Genomic DNA, 19330 nt, shown 5'->3' with positions numbered 1-19330 from the left:
ACTTGAAACTGGCTTCAACTTATGTTAAATTAAAATAGGTGTGTTTACACAAATTATCTTTGTTTAATTCAAAATGGTCTGTCTGGTTGTGAGTAAATGGGTGCTGCGTTGTGTTTGTGAGGTTTATTATCGCCTAATAAGGGGAATTGCAAATCATTAATAAAGGGAGCAATTAGGTAATCAGGTATGAAGTTGAATTGGTTTTTTTTAACCGGATAAAGAAAAAAAATCAACAAAGTTGAACTTCCATTCTAATGTGTGTGTCAATAACGTAAGAGTATTATGGGTTTAGCGGAACTTAGGCCTGCCTGTGTTGAGTGTTTGAGATTGTTATGGTGGGGATGGGCAGCCATCTTGACGAGCAGTAAACGGGAGGACATCGACTCGAATGTGCGACGCGCACGGGCGGTCGAACTAAAACAAAACAAAAACATGCTTGCTTTCTCTTATCTCGCTCCAGTTTGAAGGACTATGTTCGGTGATTGTTTACATTACTTTTGTCGCCCTGCAACTATTGGAGTGCGGTGCAACCAAGATGGGCGAACGAAGAGGCGGCTGAATTAGCGGGTAAAACCTGGACGAGGTCGGACGACTAGCGCAGCCGCAGCTTCCATATTCCCGTTCCTCGCTCCCCGTTTGCGGTGTACATTTCTGCATAAAGAAAGGGACTATGAATGGAGGATAGATGTTGCCAAAGGCTGACAGCGGCAGTTTCGTCCTCCTCTCTCTGCTCTTTGTCCTCACGTTAACGGACCCGCCGCGGCAAGGTAAGCGAAAAGGCATAGAGGCCTACCTGAGCCGCGGGCTCGATTGATATCTATACCCTGTTGAGGGTTGTTGTGTGTCGGCAAGTGCAGAACGCCAACCCCTATCTCACACAATTTCTCTTAACTATTCATTGTTATAATGGCTCTAGCATTCAAGCTCGTAATGTCACGACGTCGTAATTTTGTATATGAATTAACTGCTGTAAGCTCTACAGAATTAGCTTAAATCAAAATTTGATCTGAAAAGAATTGGCTGCAGAAAATGACCTGCATTTTGTTTTCTTGTATTTTACTCCAACATGCAACTATGCAAAAACTATTATCGCTCATCTATAAATGATTGCAACGTATGTTTAACATTATATGTAACATTCTCGTCAATTTTATTAAAATCAGTTGATAAACTTTGCAAAGATTCACAAACAAATGGACATACTGCTTAGTATTTCTATCTTAGTAGAGGCAAATGATGGCCTAATAGAAGTTCATACTTTTAAAATCCAACTCAAATCTTAACTCAAATTGTGTCCTAACCTTAAAAATGGGTCTCACACCATGATGCCAAAAACAGTTCCACAAATAACTACTGGTCTCTCCAATGATACTAAAAATCCTGAAATGCAAGTGCACACACACACACACTCATCCATCCATTATCTGCACCGCTTATCCTTAGTAGGGTCGCGGGGGTGCTGGAGCCCATCCCAGCTATCTTCGGGCAGTGGGCAGGGGACACCCTGAACTGGTTGCCAGCCAGTCACAGGGCACACAGAGACTGACAACTCACTCGCTCATTCACACCTAGGGACAATTTGAACCGACCAATTAACCTGACATGCACAATTTTGGAATGTGGGAGGAAACCGGAGTGCCCGGAGGAAACCCACGCAAGCATGGGGAAAACATGCAATCTCCACACAGGAAGGTTCGAATTCATGACTTAAAAACTGTGCCGCACATGCGCTAACCACTGCTCCGCCGTTCCGCCCGTGCACACACACACACTTATTGTATTTATATATGACATGCACGTTGCCAATTGTATCACCTTTGTTTTTTCCGCTATAACGTTTTTACAAAGAATGAAAATTATCAATTGAACCAATTTTACAAAACACGTTTGACTGCAGGTATAGAAAGTTAACAAAATTTAATATATTGTTTGTCGAATAACTTATAAAAGACTGGTTTTGTTTAAAGCAAAGATCATGTAAATAAGGTTTCATAAACTGATTAATTGAATGGTATTTTTATTTTTTCCACTTTTCATCATATACAAGGTTACAATAAATACAAAATCAACAGCTTTGATAAACAAGTGATATAACAGCAGGAAGAGGGGCAAACGGGAAAAAGCTGGAGCTTATCTATATTGTTAAAGGTTTCATGATCACGATAGGGTTTCAAATTAATCAAGGTTTCACATTAGTTAAGCATACAAAATAGAGGTTTCTTGCCAAGTTTTGGAATTTGAATTGGAAGATTTAGGATTTTAAATCATGTGTTCAGAACAGCGTATTATTGTATGCGAATACAAGTCACAGTCTGCATTATGGCTTCAAATGACCCATTCTTTTTAAAGTGACTAGCACGTCGACTGAAAAAAATCACATCAGTGTTGCGAAGGTAATGAGTTTATAATGGGGCAGATTCAAACTGATTTCCAAACTTCCATTTACAAAGATTGAGTTCTTCAGAAGACTTAATTGCTTAAATGACCTCCGTATTCCGTATAATTGTCATGATCGCATTTGGTTAAGGCCATATTCCTTGCAAGGGTAAGGATGCTTGTGTCTTCTTCTTATATCCTAATTATCTCAGGCTTAGTTTCCATTGATATCATCCTCATGTTTCTCCTTTTACCATCACAGCAAGTCTTTGGACCCATAGCTAAATACATTAAAATTTGTCACACACTTCTGAACAGAACAATAAGAAAGAAAAGGAGAGGTTGTACTTTACATCGTAACCTAAAAATATTGAAGCTAGGGCTGTTGTAAACCAGGAGTCTACTGTATTTATTAAATCCGCATACACTTTGTTTTTGTCATTGTGTCAAGATTTTCTGGCACTTGAGTGAGTGTTTGGTTTGCATAAACTGTTTGTACTCTTTTTTTCAACATGGGTCCCAATTCCATTATGTCTCTTATGTGTATTTTGGTTGACATTTGCCGCACTGCAATGGACATTAACCTTAAATGTGGGTCACAGTTGCACTCCAAAAAGTCAGGCCACCTTGCAACTGCACAGCCATGTTTTGCAATTTGACTCTTATACACAGTTGTAGTGCTAGGTTCTGCATGGCGGTTGCAGTTGCTGTAATCTAGTTTAAGACTTCCTTGATAGGCCAAAATGTTACAATGACAAGAAGCAATTTGGGGCAAGTCTATGCTTCGAGTTTGTTGGCCTTTTAGGTTCCACAATGAGCTCAAAAGTGGTTTTGTAGTCAGGGTTGGCCTAACCTAATTGAATTAGTGAGTGCATTATGTAGAAGATTTTTAAGAGCTTCACTTTGTATTTTCTTCTAAATTCATATTGGATTTTTTTTTTTGTGAATCAGTTTGTGCAATTTCTTCAATTTCACAGCGATTACCTTTTATCTGTTTGCAAATAAATGTTAAATGAATTGCCTAAATGAAAGAATATTTTACCATAAATGTGAAACTGCGCTTTAGCTTACACAACTGCATAAACAATAGACATGATACAACATTAATCCGTTCTTAGGTGGGGATTGCAAAGAGAAATTGCTGTATAGCCGGGGATGGAAACCTATATGGTAATGCCTTCCAAACCCCCGGTACCCCTGAAAAAACATAAAAGTTACACAATAGTATATAGTAAGAACTATATGTATCATTCGTGTATATGATGATATATTATTATAAACAAATATAAATGGCAAAGAAAAGAGAAGTTTCTTTACCTTCGGTATGAAGTGACTTGAGCTGATCAAGTGAAGTAGTGAGTGTATATGGGTTGCCATGGCCTCAGGAGATTTCCTATGCTTAAATCTCCTTGTTTTTAATAATAGTCCTAATTGTCGATTGTTTACGGCCATGCAACTTAGCGAGGACAGCTTTTTTAGTGTGTTCCTTGTATCCTGATAATCACAAGCTTCTTTTCCGTGGTTATCGTGTTTTAGATTCCCCCTTGAAAATCACTAAAAGCCTTGGGTCCCATAGCAAATGAATACAGTACAAAAAGTACAGAATTGTTCGCAAAGTATTTATAAAGCACTCACAGATCTCTGAAGGAAGGGAAAATCATCGTGGAAGGTAATTCAGCCATTGCACATCGGCATTTTTAAGATGCTGTGAGGCAAACGGGTTGAAGACAAGCATTTTATGTGAAATCGAACTATGGCAGAGAGGCATCTTGGAGCCGGAACTTCAAATATGTAGAAAAACCAAGTTTGATTGTTTTTTGTTTTGGAAACAAAAAATAATTGTTTTTTAATATTGTGCAGTGAGGAAAATGGCTTAAAGAGAGGGCCCAAAACATCCTATTCCACACTGCAAAGTGAAAATGTCGTAAGGAAGGGTTGCGATATTCCAGGAGTCTGCTGTATTTAACATCCACAATATTAAATCTATTGGTAAAGTAGGAATTGCCATAGTGACAGTTGACTACATTTCATTGTTGTTAAATGATACAAAAACACCAACAGTTGTTAACATCATCTTTTGTAAAAAAAAAAAAATCTGGTATTTTCAAAACAAGCATGAGCATTTTTATGTGACATTGACAGACTTTGTCAGCTATTTGCAGACTACAGTGGGACCTCGCTACTTCGCGGTTCCACGTTCGCGGGTTCAGAGCTTGGCGGGTCTAAAAAATAATAATGAAATAAAATAATTTAAAAAGAATAATAATAATAATATATATATATATATATATATATATATATATATATTTTTTTTTTTTTTTAAAGCATTTTTGAAGGGGCTTCGCTACTTTGCGGTTCCACGTTCGCGGGTTCAGAGCTTCGCGGGTCTAAAAAAAAATAATAACTAAATTAAATCATTTTAAAATATATATATATTTTATTAATTTTTTAGCATTTTTGAAGGGGCGTCGCTACTTCGCGGATTTTCACTTTTCGCGGGTGGTTTTTGTCCCCATTAACTTCGATAACCGAGGGATTACTGTATTTTATAAATGCAACTTCTGCTTTGTTTAGGTGTGTGTGTGTTTGTGTGTGTGTGTGTTTGCATACGCACAACTCCCTGATGCAGCGCTCAACTGATATTGATTGTTCCATATGCCAGCTTCACCTCGATGGTCACGCTGTTTAGTTTCTTTTCTTTTCTTTTTTGTCATAAAAACTAAAAATCGTTCCATCGTATTCACGAACTACAGGGTGTTTCCACTGTAGCCTTCTGGGGAAGCAGTTGCATTTTGGACAACATTCAGTATTACCTAAAAATTGGAGCTTATACATAAACTGTTGAAACGAATCCTGTATTGTCCCAATATGAGTTGCACTCCAGTATGATTGTTTTGGTTCGGTCTTGTCAGAAAAGATTTGTGGCTGTCAGGTGTGAGTGTAGCCTTATAACACAGTACTAGTCAGTCCTAGGTAGTTGATTGTGAGTTGACTCAAATGTTTCTATTTGTTTCAGGTGCCCGGCTAGCGCTGGCAAGATTATTGTCAGGTAAGAAATAAGCAAGAACATGAATTGGTGTAGTGAGCATTTGCCTTTTAAGATGAGGTTTTACACACTAGTTCTCTCAAGCTATTTGCCCAATTCATTACTGTACAATTATTGCTTTTTTTACTTGTCACGGGGCAGTTCAATTTCGCAAGCCCGCTGTGACACGGCTCTTAAAAGTTGCAAATAGATACTTGTGTTGAAACTTTGTTTTGCTGTTTTGCAAGACCTTTTTGTGGTTCTTTCAATGCTCGGACTAGTTGGAGTAAGTGCAAATGAGGAAGAATGGAGTAGTGCGTAAAAGACAGAAAGAATGCCCATGTTTTGGTTTATGGTGTGTCAACTAACTGTTTTATTTAGTTTTGCAAATCGTATCATCAAGCAGCAAAACTGTATCGTTACTTTACAACAGGGGTCGGAAATCTTTTTGACCCAAAGAGCAATAAAAACAAAAATATTTAAAACCATTTTTTGAGCCACACCGTGTTTTTAGACAAAATTGTGTCATTTGATCAAATCTGTGAAATAGTAAGACCATATTCTGTGTCCCTTATCCAAATAAACAAAACACTTAAAACTTGTCACCTTCCCTCAGTTACAGAAGAGTGTTGAGGCTCACCATAATTTTTGTCCTAAATAATGGTTTCAAAACAAGCAAAGTTCTTATGTAAAAATGTCACAAAGTACAGAAAACGATAAGGATATCGTCGTATTCACTCTCGGCGCAGACTGCACTTAGTGAGAGAGAGAGAGAGAGTTAGTTCCCTGCGCTGTGCGCAGATGCGCACACCTCTCTTGCTCACCCAATCAAATTACTCTTAAGTAGTTTGCTGGCGTTTTTGCTCTGTGATTCTTCATCAAAAAGTATCTCAACACTGAAAATACATAGTTTAATAAACTTCCATTTAATGGGTTTCTTGGCGACTTTCTACCAAAGGTTCCAGACAATCGTTCGTAAGTTGAATTTGTTCGTAAGTTGCTTCAGTGCTATCAGTGCTATATTTTGTACGTTTAAGGTTTATTTAAGTATGTTTAAGGCTTGTATAAGTAACCTGTTTAGTTATAAAAAATAAACATTTCATAAAATAATATGCTCTATAAACATCTCATCTCATTAGCCGTACCGCTTATCCTCGTTGGGGTCGCGGGGGGGGGGCTGGAGCCCATCCCAGCCATCTCCAGGCAGTGGGCAGGGGACACCCTGAACCGGTTGCCAGCCAATCTCAGGGCAAACAGGGACAGACAACTCATTCGCTCATTCACATCTGGGGACAATTTGGACCGGCCAATTCGCCTGAAATGCCTGTTTTTGGAACGCGGGAGGAAACCGGAGTGCCCGGAGGAAACCCACACAAGCACAGGGAGAACATACAAACTCCGCACAGGAAGTCTGGAGCTGGATTTGAACCCACGACAGGTTCCCATGACATGAACTGTGCCGCACAACCACTGCGCCGCCGTGCTGCCCCTCTATAAACATAAATAAAGTTACCGTATTTTCCGCACTATAAGGCGCACCTAAAAGTCTTAATTTTTTTCAAAAGCTGACCATGCGCCTTATAACACAGTGCGCCTTATATATGGCTCAATATTAAATTCGCAAGGTCTCGCAACTTACTCAACGGCCGCCGACTTGATTTTACCCCGAACAAGGAGTAGTCCGCGGTGTATGCTGGGATTTATATACCGGCGTTTTATTGGCTAACCAATGTGTCAATCATCATTTGTATCGATCACTATTGGCTAAAGTTATTCGGAGCCTGGGATTGGCTAGATGCCCAAAACAAACCCTTCAATCGGCCGAGTTTAGCAATGGCGTAGCTTTATATACCGGCGTTTCTTTGGCTAACCAATGTGCCAATCATCATTTGAATCGATCACTATTGGCTTAAGTTATTCGGAGCCTCGGATTGGCTAGATGCCCAAAACAAACCCTTCAATCGGCCGAGTTTAGCAATGGCGTAGCTTTATATACCGGCGTTTCATTGGCTAACCAATGTGTCAATCATCATTTGAATCGATCACTATTGGCTTAAGTTATTCGGAGCCTCGGATTGGCTAGATGCCCAAAACAAAACCTTCAATCGGCCGAGTTTAGCAATGGCGTAGCAAGCTTGCTACAATACGCCATAAAGAAACATGTTTCATTAGTCTGTATTTGTAAATATTTTACTCTCCTGGATTTACTTCACTCACGGTTGTAAGAAGACCATGATTGCGTATCATTATTGAACGTGAGAACTTGGGTGAGTTATGCGGCTTTATATTTCCCGGTATCTTGTTTTAGAACTATCTTGATGTTGCTGTGATGAGTTGAGTGAATTAAACTCAATTCCAAGTGTTTATTGTCATATGCACAGTAAAGTTGTGAGCGAAAATAGAAACATAGAAATGTTTGGCATTTCTTGAATCCCAAGACTTCAACCTTCCGAATGATATTTGAAATGACGCATTTAAGTGACATCGTACGGACACCGCATCCGCACGTGTCTACGACACGTATTTGCTTTTTTGCAAGCTTTGGGAATGTTAAGGGCGTAATCAGTTGGACTGAATCATCTGACTGTTTTGTCGACGTTCCCATTGTAGCGCCTTATAATCCGGTGCGCCTTATCTATGGAAGATATAGGACCAAAAACTATTTTTTGGGGGTGCGCCCTATAACACGGTGCGCCCTATAGTGCGGAAAATACGGTAAGTGTAATTTACTTTTGGAAGATGACCTCAACAGTTAGGCGATTTCCTCCTCCGTGGTAAAAAGTGTTCGAAAAAAAGCGTTCCCAACATTTTCTCAACGGCATCAAGCTTTCTTATTCCACTTTCATTTCAAAAGAAACGGCTCGCCTTTCCTTTACACTTTACACCAACCATATTGAATGGATGCACAAGATACTAAACAATAAAAAATTCAAAGTTCATAGTGCGCTGGAGATACAGTATAGAATGTTCACACACGAACTAGGAAGTAGACGCCGGATTTCTTCTTTGGGGTGGATGCTGGGTGACCTCTCACAATGCCATGCGGAGGAAGGAAGTACTACGGTACTGTCTTGTACTTGGAATAAGGTGCACACAGTACAAAATCTTACAAAATCCGTCTGTACAGGTCATGTCCGTACAGAAAATGGGATTTCCCTGCAGTCTGAACATAGCATAAAAGAATGTCAGGATGAATTGGCAAAAATATTTCCTCGGAAGTGCTTGGAGACTGACCAAAGCAATTTTAACAATACTGAAATGAAAACTAGTGCAATCATATTTAGCAACAAAATTCCCAAATAAGTCCTTAATTTTCAAATAGATGTACGGTATATTTTTTACTGTCTTGCGTGCTTGTTTAGGGTCAATCGATACATTTTATAAAAGTATTTACAAAGATTGGTGGGCTGTAGCATAAATATGTCTTTGTTAAATGACACTTTAAACCTTAGTTCAGGAGTAATTAAGTTCTTTTATTGGATGGTGTCACCCTAAGGATATTTCTGGGAGTTGTGTAAAGGGACTTGTGTTGTGACTGGTAAACCATGGAACTGATGGGAGAACCCTACAGGAAGATCCTCCTTTCTTTTTTTTCCCCTTTTTCTTTTTTTATTTGTCACAGGACCTCATTGAATGTAGCCAGTGTGTGGAAAAGAATAAAAGGCTCTTTTGACATCCGCTTTGCTTGGGGTTGTTCTTGACGCCTTTCACTTCCTTGAATGTACGTTTCTTCCACAAACTAGGCGATAAGCATAAAAATTAGCACAGTACGTTTATCCAAGCTCAAAATGTGTGTAATTATCCATGACTCTGTATTGTCCAGAGATTATAAGGTGTGTTAGCATAAACTAATGAAATAATAAACAAATGAAGAAATGAATGGAGGTGAAGCTTTTGACAATGTCAGTCAACATTCTGGACTACTTCACCGCCTAATAGGAATGCTGAAAAACCGACGTGCCTTTTTTAAACAACCTCCCATTATTGTCTGATCTAAATGAGTAAAAGGGCAGAAACGAATGTGTGATGTCATTGGTCTTGATTGGATTTTTGCTGTAATTTTCTGCAAAGTAAAAATATATATATATATTGTGTAACTATTTACTACTGTTTGATTTTTGGAGATGGATTTGCATCTTTGACCAGTAAGTATTGAGGACGTTGATCATAAATATTTCCATTTGTCGATTAGTGTTTGGCCTCATTGCTATGATGAAGTTTACTGGTGGTAAGAAAGATTATTTGAATTTCAGTGCATGATAACCGCAGGATTCTATACAACGACATCAGTATAAAGATTCTTTTTAATGGATTGTTGTACAACTCTTAAAATGCAATTCATTCAATACCTTGTTGAAGTAAGTTGGCACTTAGGCTCCAAAACACAACAATAACCATTGTTTTCAATATCAGACTGCGACTAATTGTCTAAATTAACAAAGTTGACGATCCTTTTCTGTTTTTTCTTGCATTTGTCAAGGTTTTAAGGTAGAACCAATTAGTAATCCTAAAATGATCTTTGCTAATTCCTCCTCTGAATACATTCTCTACAACACTCGTGAAAATCTTATTAAAGGCCAATATTTAATATTGGGTTAGTTATTCTTTTACAATGATGCAAAAATGGATACAAAAATAAAATCGATGTCTTTGATGTATTTTAAATTGATATTATGGTATTTTCGAACATTATCTACAAATGGCCTCAATATTGTTAAATATGTTCTTCTTTTGTGGTTTCATTTCAGCACATAACATTTAATTTTACATCCCATTGGTCTTGAAATGGATTGCAGTATTTCCTTATTTCAATAAGTACTCATGTTTTCTGAATTGTGTGTTCCAGAGCAGCGCTGCAGCCCCGGGCAGTTCGCATGCCGCAGTGGAAAGATGCAGTGCATCCCCATTTCCTGGCAGTGTGATGGCTGGACAGCGTGCGAGGATCACAGCGACGAAATGGATTGTCCCCGTGAGTATTTTCTTTTTTTTTTTCGCCCCAATCCACCTTCTCACCTCCTTAAGTGACAGCACATTAGAAATTAAAGCCAATGGTTTTGAATAGGGTTGCAACGATTAGTCGAGCTTGTTAGCAAAAATCAAAAATAGAAATAGTCAACAATGAATTCCCTTGTCGACTATTGTCGCCAGACACGTTTTTCCAACAGAGTGAGGCATATCTACATGATTATAATATCTGCTTCGAGTCGCTCAAGCGCAATGGCGTCTCTGTCTTGAGTGTTATCATAAACATACAGAAATGGCGGCGTCAATATCAAGTACGTGTACCAAAAACTCAGACGTTTGGGAACATTTTAGCCTGGGTACGGCGGATAAAAACAACTAGCGAAGTTTGCACAGCAGGCCTTGCATATCATGGCAGTTGCTCTGTGACGCACGAACATTTAAAGAGCACCTCGGACAGTCGAACAGAATGGAGTCTGTTTGACTCACCTCGGTTAAACCCAAGTCACATTCAAGCTCCTACTGTTTTGATGAAATGCATTGTACAATTTGTACTTGTATATTCCACTACAAAACATATCTGAAATGAAAAGCTTGCAGTCTGAAGAACAGACGTCAGTTGTTAAAATGTTAAAAACGACAAACGTCTGTTAAAAACGTTTGATTTCAAACTGTTGAGAATTTAGTTTTAGTTACAGACTTTGCATTTCACCACTGAATGTATTTCACAACATGTACATGTATTTAATTGACTGTTCTTACTTTATTTTAATACTCGTTTTATTTTTCTGTCACTTAAAAATGTACAGATGTTTATTCCTAGATTTATGTCTCTAATGACTGTGCACTGCACCTAATTTGTTTGAGGTTTTACATTTTTATTGAATTTTTGTACGAATCTCCAGGTTTTGGGTGGGCTACCAGTACAGCGATATATTTTTTATTGTACCCATTTTTTCTTGTGTTTCTCGTTTTTCACATAACTAAATGAACTTGCTAAATTCAAGAAAAAATGAGTAATTATTCAATTATTCGACTAATCGTTTCTATAGTCGGTGACTTGTCGACTCTTAAAATAGTCGTTACTTGCAGCCCTACTGTCATACTTTCCTCATTGATATATGATTTTTAAATATATTTTCGGGTATTACATTTGCAGCAATTAAAGAAGAACGGTTTCGTTTTGGCCAAGGGTACGACCAGGTGGAGGACGTCATCGGCGTAGCTCAACCTGTGCGTTTCAACAGTGAGTGTCCACATCCTTTTGTCAAAAAAAACAAAAACAAAGTGCTCTTATTTACATCCCAACTTATATGCCACAAGAAAAATGTCCGAGCGGTTGGCACCACTACGAGAAGACGGCCAGCTGCTATAAAGTGTACTTGCGAAAAGAGAACTACTGGCAGGCAGCCGACATGTGCCAGAAGGTGGACGGCTCTCTCGCCACTTTCGTCACCGATGAAGAGCTGCAGTTCATCCTCAAGATCGAGGTGGACTTTAGCGACCAAGTGTGCGAGCTCAAAGACCAGGGGAAGTAAGTTGTGGCCTAGGTTATTCCTTTGGATATGAGCCAAAACAAGAAAGATAAACAAGAGAAAACAGAGTTCTTGAAATATAGGATATTTGTAAACTAGTGCAATATTAAACCGAAGCCATCGAGGGCAGTACTTAAACCAGGGGGCTGGCAAACCAAAATGTTGAAAAGGCCATATTGGACCAAAACGAGAAACAATTAATTAAAAATATGTCTGGTGCCACACAAAAAATAAAGGCCTTATATAAGTGCTATAACAAAGGAAACTCATCATTGGAAAATGTTATGAATGTGTCTAGTTTGTGTTCCTAAATAAAGCATACTTTTTTCCATCATCAAACATTTTTAAAAAGTGCCAGGGAGCGCCAAAAAGCTGCATGCGGCTCCAGAGAAAGTTTAGCAGGTCCGAGGTTTAACTCTGTTGGGGATAGAAAGCATCATCCGCTGCATTTTGGTGCTTTCGTCGGTCCCGAGCATTTTGTTGACTCTCTGGCATTTAGAGAAACTTAAAATTGTAAAAGATATGGGTTTACGTAATTTAGATCAGTCAATCTTGTTTACTTCTTGTACAACTCGGACCGCAACGTATTTGGCATACAGGCAGACACATGCAGAAAAGGGGCGAGGCGACTGTTAAGCTAATCAGAATGCAGAGCACAATGCAGGATAAAAATCTACCGAGTAGTGCAACCATGATAAGTCAACGGCTATTCAGTAAGGGATTACTATACTTGCTTTTTAATTGCTTACAGGTACCGTTCTTAAGATCACTTGTCACCAACCGTTTTGAACCTGAGCGCTCCTTTTTTGTTACTGATTAGAGCGAAGGGCTACTACTTTGAAATGCATATCTAAAATAGCAACTTCATTTACTATATAGCAATGTTATTATCATGTTCTTGTACAGGTTGTAATGATTTGAGGTTGGGTTAAAATATACACAGTCAACCACAAAAACATTGTTTTTAAACACTGGTTGTGTGAAAGATGGAAGTTAGAAATCAAATTTCATAGAAAATCACCATTACCTATTGCCGGTGAGCTATTTTCAGAACCTGTCCAAGGGCTCCTCAGGGGCTCTTAGAGCTACCTGGTGTCTGCAGGCACTACATTTGAGACCCCTGCTGTAGAGAGTCTCTGACTTTGGATTCCCATATGCTCAAAAATCAAATCGAATAAACGTCAATGAGATACTAATTTTTCTATTTTGTTTTTTTTTTTCTCCAGGTTTTGGGTGGGCTACCAGTATGTGATTACCAACCAAAACCACTCTGCTGAAGGCCACTGGGAGGTGATTTATAACGGTAATGGCAAAAGTCATTATTTTGAAATGTGTGAATGAATATGACTTATAGGAAATACATTTATGCCACGTATCCAGTATTTATGGGGCTGAACTGATAAAAAGTATTGTCATAATTTTTTTTTATAAATACAGTAGACCCCTGGGCTACAACATTAACCCGTTCTGAGTTAGGGGTGGTTGGTAAAAATTGCCATATGGCGGGGGGATAGAAACCCATAAAAATAAACTTATCCATTTAAAACATCCTGGAATCTTGGGTAAAATACAGAATAAGAGCTACTTATGTCTAATATACATGTATATGACTACATAACATTCTAAATATACGTATAACAAAAGAATGAAATTGTATGATATTTACCTCTGGTGTGTCATGACTTGAGGTGGTACAGTAGAGTTTGTGGGTGGATGCAGAGGGGGGAGGGAACTCATTTGAAAACCTCCACTTGAGAGGATTGTTCTGCTCTAAGAATAATTTGTTGCTTTAATGGCCTCTGTAATCTTAATAATGCTCCAGATCGTCAATTTGGTTATAGACATATTCCGTCTTCGCATTTCTTTATTATCTAGGGCTTTGTTTCTAGTTTATTCAACTATATTCTTAACTGAACAAAGAGAGGGAAATGGAGAATTGTGGGAGAGAAACCACGAGATACATGAACTCCTCCACTTTGGGAAAAATCTCACACTGCAGTATATATCATATATATGTTTTTTATTCTTTTTTTCTTTATGCAGGTCCGATGCAAGTGTTTCTTCCTCCCGATGGCCTTCCCGACTTGGGAAGAGCCAACCAGGACAACGTTTTCTGTGCCCAGCTGCAACGTTTCCAGCTCAAAAGCATGAACGAGCGTGGCCTGCACAGCTGGCACGCTGAAAATTGCTATAAAGAGTTCCCCTTCCTTTGCAAACGGAGTACGTCCTCTGCACAAAATATTATTTTCACACATGAGCCCCAAAAGACAATCACTTGCCTTTTTCTGTGGCACAGGGCAAACGTGCGTGGACATCAAGGACAATGTAGTAGGGGAGGGCTATTACTTCACACCCAAAGGCGATGACCCTTGCCTGAGCTGCACGTGTCATGACGGTGAACCGGAAATGTGCGTGGCTGCCCTTTGCGAGAGACCACAGGGGTGCCAGCACTTTCGCAAGGACCCAAAAGAGTGCTGCAAGTTCACGTGCCTCGACCCAGGTACCAAAGCAACTTGTATTTACTACACTTGAGACGAAGGTGTTGAGTTCAAATATAATCTAAATGTTGTAGAGAAAATTGCTTTAAATGATATTTATTTAGTATAGAAACCAAATCGGAAGTTACCGAATCGGCAAGCAGGTGGTGTTAATGGTTTCCCACACAAATTGGTTCAAAATAGCCATACGTTGTGTCTAGCATTTATCATGAAGGAAGTAATTCTCTGCATGTATTGTATTCTACAATTATTGATTTTGCAGTTCATTGATATGGATAATAATTGATCCGTCCAATAGGAAAATAATATAGACACACAAATAAATAATGCACAAGGTTTGATTCTAACAGACGACATTTTATTTGCATGACAAAGAAAATTGAATCAAACGAAAGAATATAGAACATCAATGACACAAGCACTTGCAATGAAAGCAAGGGGGGCGGGAGAAGAAATTCTCTAGCACTCAATTCTTTAGATGATAAAACCCAATTTTTGTGAATGTTTTGATATGTGGAATAAAATTGAACTCAAAGTGAGTTGTACTGAGTATGTGTTATAGCACTACCTATTTATTCTCAGATGGGAACAGCCTGTTTGATTCGATGGCCAGCGGAATGCGTCTGATCGTCAGCTGCATCTCTTCCTTCCTCATCCTCTCTCTGCTGCTCTTCATGGTGCATCGCCTTCGACAGCGACGGCGCGAGCGCATCGAAACACTCATCGGAGGAAACTGTGAGCTCTACAGCACGCATGCATCTTTCGCATAGGGCCAGTCCAAATTGATTCTGATTAAATTTAGAAACCTGTTTATAAGGGGTGATGTCTCATTCACACTAAAAACTGAAGGAATTGACATTTCATGAAATTTGTACAATTAACAAAATACACAAGCCTAATGCTGGTGTAAAAATGATGTTTTGTGTGCCGTAGAAGGCTTTTAGAGAGTTCCAAACTAAAAAATTGTAAAACCCAAAACCAACGGTTACGTATACAGTTATATTACTGCAAAAAAACGTATTCACTACAATGTTCATTGTTTTTGTGGCGCATCTCTGCCTCTCTCTGTATCGCTCTCTCTAATTTGCTCGTTTTTTTGTGTGCCTCCTACTATCCCTCCATCTCACTCTATTTATTCGTCTCTTTCTACTTTTCTATCTCTGTCTGTCTGCGTGTTCCACTTTCTCTCATCCTTTCTGACTGTCACTGTGTGTCTGTCTGTCGGTCTGTCTATCTCTGGCTTGCTCTCTCATTTTACTCTGTATAACTCTCTCTTTGTCTTTGTCCATCACGTGCTCTTCTTCCCTCTTTCTATCTCCATTTGTCTCTTTCTTTCTTGGTCTATCCGTCTATCATTCTGTCTACATCCCCCTTCCATATGTCCCCCTCTCCCTCTCCTGTCTATTTCTCTTTACCTTCTTGTCTGTGTTTCTCTATCCTTGACTCTGGGTATTTTCTGTCTCTTTGTTGGGCAATCTGTCCATCTTTCTTATTCTGTGTATATATCTCTATGTCCCTCTATCTCCTCTCCTGTCCATCTCCCTCTACTTCTCTTTGTATGTGTCTCTATCTTTCTTTTTGTGTCTTCATTTGTCCAACTCCCTCCTGGGCTGTGTGTTTATGTCACTCTCCTTCTGTTGATGTCTCTCTATGGCTCTTTTTTTAACTTTCTCTACTTGTCACATTGTCTCGGCCAATCTCAGTGCATCCGTTTAACCTGGGAAGGCGGGTCCCAGGCTTCGACTACGGCCCTGACGCTTTTGGTACTGGACTCACACCCTTGCATCTTTCCGACGACGGCGAGGGCGGTGCCTTCCACTTCCAGGAACCGCCACCACCCTACGTTGCCTACAAGTACCCCGACCTCCAGCACCCTGACGACCCCCCACCTCCATATGAGGCCACTATCAACCCGGACAGCCTTCTCTATGTGGATCTTAGTAAGACAAGTCTTTTCAAGTTATTTTTATTTGTATAGCCCTTAATCACAAGTCACATTCATAGACTCACAGTTGTTGTTCATGCATTTTTACATGGGGTCTTAAAGTATTAGCCTTAAGGGGGCAACTTAAATCCAAAGTGCAATCTTTTTAGGCGTCCTTAAACAAGTAGAACGTTTAATATTTTCTCTTAAGAGTTCAAAGAGCCATTATGCTTTATTTATTTTCGCGTTTTATCTTTTATCCAGGCTGTTTGAGGTGGAACACATTCGGTAGGAGGAATGGGTGTTGGGGGGGGGGTGCTGGAGAGGCAAGTCCGTACTTGTCCTCACTGCTTTTTTTTTTTCTCTCGATTTGTTCATGTTGATTAAACTGGTGAAAGTAAGATAGATGGATAGATAGATAGATAGATACTTTATTCATCCCCGTAGGGAAATTCACACTTCCAGCAGTCTACCCTGTTGTTAGGTAATAGTCCAAACGCCAGTCCCAAGAACGATGAAAAAAAGAATGCTTATTTTAAGCTCCATGTGGCTAGTTTTGAGAATTGACCAATGATAAAAGATGTTTGGAATGAATGGGCTTAAGATGGAGCTATGGGGAATGCCCTCAAATACTCTCTGTCTTTCCCACAGGACACGGCGGCATGCCAATGATGCCAGCCCAGCACGTGACCGACACAGTGGATGGACTCCAGCAAGCCCCTGCCGGCCCAAGTCCAGTGCCGGTCTCCCAGACCCGGGAGGACTCTGTGGATAGCAGCACCCTTCTGGTGGGTCCAGACACCCCGACTACAGATGGCCCGCTTCCCTTGGGCGCCGACACGCCATCCGATTGCGCCTCACCGTCCTCCCTCAGCACGGCCGTCTAAGACAGACAAGACTGGGTTTAGAGAAGACTCAATTTAGGCTGCATTTTTACTGAAGAGTCCCTTTTGAGCTCCTCGGGTCAAAGGAACATGTACTTTGAGCTCTTGCCGTCACGCTCCTGTCTCAACTCAACTCTGTATGAACTGTACAACACGGTAAATGTGTTTCATGCTTTTTTTGTGATTTTTCGACTCATGAATGAGAAGGTTGATGTGGACAGAAATTGAACCCATGACAAAAAGAAACTAATTCCTTCCAATCCATCGACGCAAAAATCCCCGGCCACCCTTTTCCTCAAGGAAACTTTTGGATTGACAATCATCTCTGCTTTTCATCTGTTTTGGTGATGTGCTTATCTTCTATGTAAAATCATCAATTTGATTCTGGTCAAATATGAACTTTTTTTATCCGAAAACAAATAATTACAGTTGCAGAATATTTTCACCCTTGGTTTGGGGGGGAATAAGATTTTATTTTACGAAACACAATGTGAGTATTCTTTCTAGAGAATTTTGTTACAATAGGACTTGTTTTTGCCTCGTTCTAAATGTATTTGAAAAAAATTGTTTAAGAATGGAAAACTGATTTTTCCAATACTCCAACTTTATCGGACTAGTTTCTTTTTTACATCATAATTTGAGACAAGTCACATACATCTGAAGTAAAACACAACGGACCATACTGCAACTTGACTTTTTTTCTAGGTAAAAAAATCCTTAAATGTAAGTCCCCTGTAACAAAACTTTCACTTAAAATGTTTATCTTTTCTTACTAGAGTTAAGATCAAAATCCTATTTTAGAAATCGTATGTGCAACCCACAGTAAAGAAATTCCAAACAATTGTCACTGGACTTAATTCTTCATTACAAGATGAAATGTAAAATGGTGACTTTAAAAATGTTTTGGGTGCATGCCATTTCTTTTTGCCTCCCCATCTTGCAGATTTCTTCTCGTAAAATTTAAGATTGTTTTAGAATACCTGCATTTTTCTAAATATTATTGTGACGGTTACATTTTTTTCCCTTCACAATTGTATACCAACAATATTAGCTTTCGGTTTTTCTGCAAGTTGGAAGTTGAATTGCGTGTATCTTAAAAGAATACTGCAAATAGAAAAAGGAATCTCAAAGCTCAATGCAAATGAAAAGTTCAACTCTCATATTTAGAAATGACCCTCATTCTTTCGTCTGGTTTCACCTTTGAATTTTGCAGCACAGTAATTTCGGTTGAGGCCGTTGACAATCCCTCAGTGGAGCGCATGTGTTTTCTTTTTGAGGTGATCTGCAGTGCATGTTATTTTTGTTCATTTAAGTCTTGTGCGCGTGTATGAATGAATATAAAACACCCCAGACACAAAATGGTGGAAACACACAATACTCAATGAAACTTTGTGGCCGCAAATTCGTATTTGGTGAATATATTTGTATTTCAATTTTGTTGTCAAATGTCCTTTTCTCAGGTGTGTTGCTTACATTGTTTTGCGTGCATGCTGGGAAAGGGTTTCCTTAATCATAAAACAATAGTTTCTGGATGTAAGGTATTCCCCTTTTTGATTCCCCTCAGCCATTTTTTTCATTTACTATAATGTATTTTGATTTGATTATTTGGTAGCCTTGAAATGGAGCAATGTTGTTTGTATAGAAGGGGTTTATGTTTTTCGCTACTAGATGTACATCCAATCAAATGCCAAATAAATGACACACCGTGCAGGAAGGCTTGAGTTTCTCATTGAATTAAAATGTACCAAGAAGTGATCTTAAAAAGAATAAAATCTTAATGGTGTCAAGAACTGGAACAGGAGGAGGACCCAGATGCGTAATGTTTCCCACGCATGCTTTATTTTACGGAAATGGGGCAGTCATGCACATGAACACAAACGCCAGTGATTTGGCGATCACCGGGCGGAAGAAGAAGGAAGTCTGGCGTGGAACAACAGGAAGCCAGAGACCAACGAGATCGATACTAGTTACATGAGCTGATACCGGACAGATAGTGTCGATACGGGACTGACGGGATTGATAACAGATATAGGTGACTGGAGACAGATATCAGACAAGACGGGAACAATACCGGACAGAGTTAAAACACACGTCTTGCGAGTGCAGAGGTTTGTTTATGGACTGGG

The 19330-nt window shown here is 39.3% G+C and overlaps 1 protein-coding gene across 2 annotated transcripts; it reads left to right on the top strand.

Annotated features, from left to right (window-relative positions):
• The first annotated feature begins 313 nt into the window (after nt 1-313).
• On the top strand, nt 314-18918 carry dgcr2 (DiGeorge syndrome critical region gene 2). 2 transcript variants are annotated; one of them, XM_088355731.1, is made up of 11 exons: nt 314-767; nt 5393-5425; nt 10248-10370; nt 11523-11609; nt 11687-11897; nt 13125-13201; nt 13942-14118; nt 14195-14398; nt 14979-15131; nt 16100-16336; nt 16972-18918. In XM_088355731.1, the coding sequence occupies exons 1-11, from the start codon at nt 686-688 to the stop codon at nt 17205-17207; spliced, it is 1620 nt and encodes a 539-aa protein (XP_088211857.1). In that variant the 5' UTR covers nt 314-685; the 3' UTR covers nt 17208-18918. The 2 variants fall into 2 exon arrangements, with proteins under 2 accessions (XP_088211857.1, XP_088211858.1); XM_088355732.1 differs by lacking the exon at nt 5393-5425.
• The last annotated feature ends 412 nt before the right edge of the window (nt 18919-19330 follow it).

This window comes from Urocampus carinirostris, chromosome 16 (genome assembly GCF_059441175.1).
Source record: "Urocampus carinirostris isolate Australia breed hairy pipefish chromosome 16, RoL_Ucar_1.0, whole genome shotgun sequence".
NCBI lineage: Eukaryota > Metazoa > Chordata > Actinopteri > Syngnathiformes > Syngnathidae > Urocampus > Urocampus carinirostris.
This window is presented reverse-complemented; position numbering and strand designations above follow the sequence as displayed.

Excerpts from the sequence above, each read along its gene's own strand:
- dgcr2 (XM_088355731.1), top strand. The coding sequence starts at position 686 with ATGTTGCCAAAGGCTGACAGCGGCAGTTTCGTCCTCCTCTCTCTGCTC. Across the intron at positions 768-5,392 it reads AACGGACCCGCCGCGGCAAG|GTGCCCGGCTAGCGCTGGCA; the intron begins GTAAGCGAAAAG and ends TATTTGTTTCAG. Across the intron at positions 14,399-14,978 it reads GTTCACGTGCCTCGACCCAG|ATGGGAACAGCCTGTTTGAT; the intron begins GTACCAAAGCAA and ends ATTTATTCTCAG.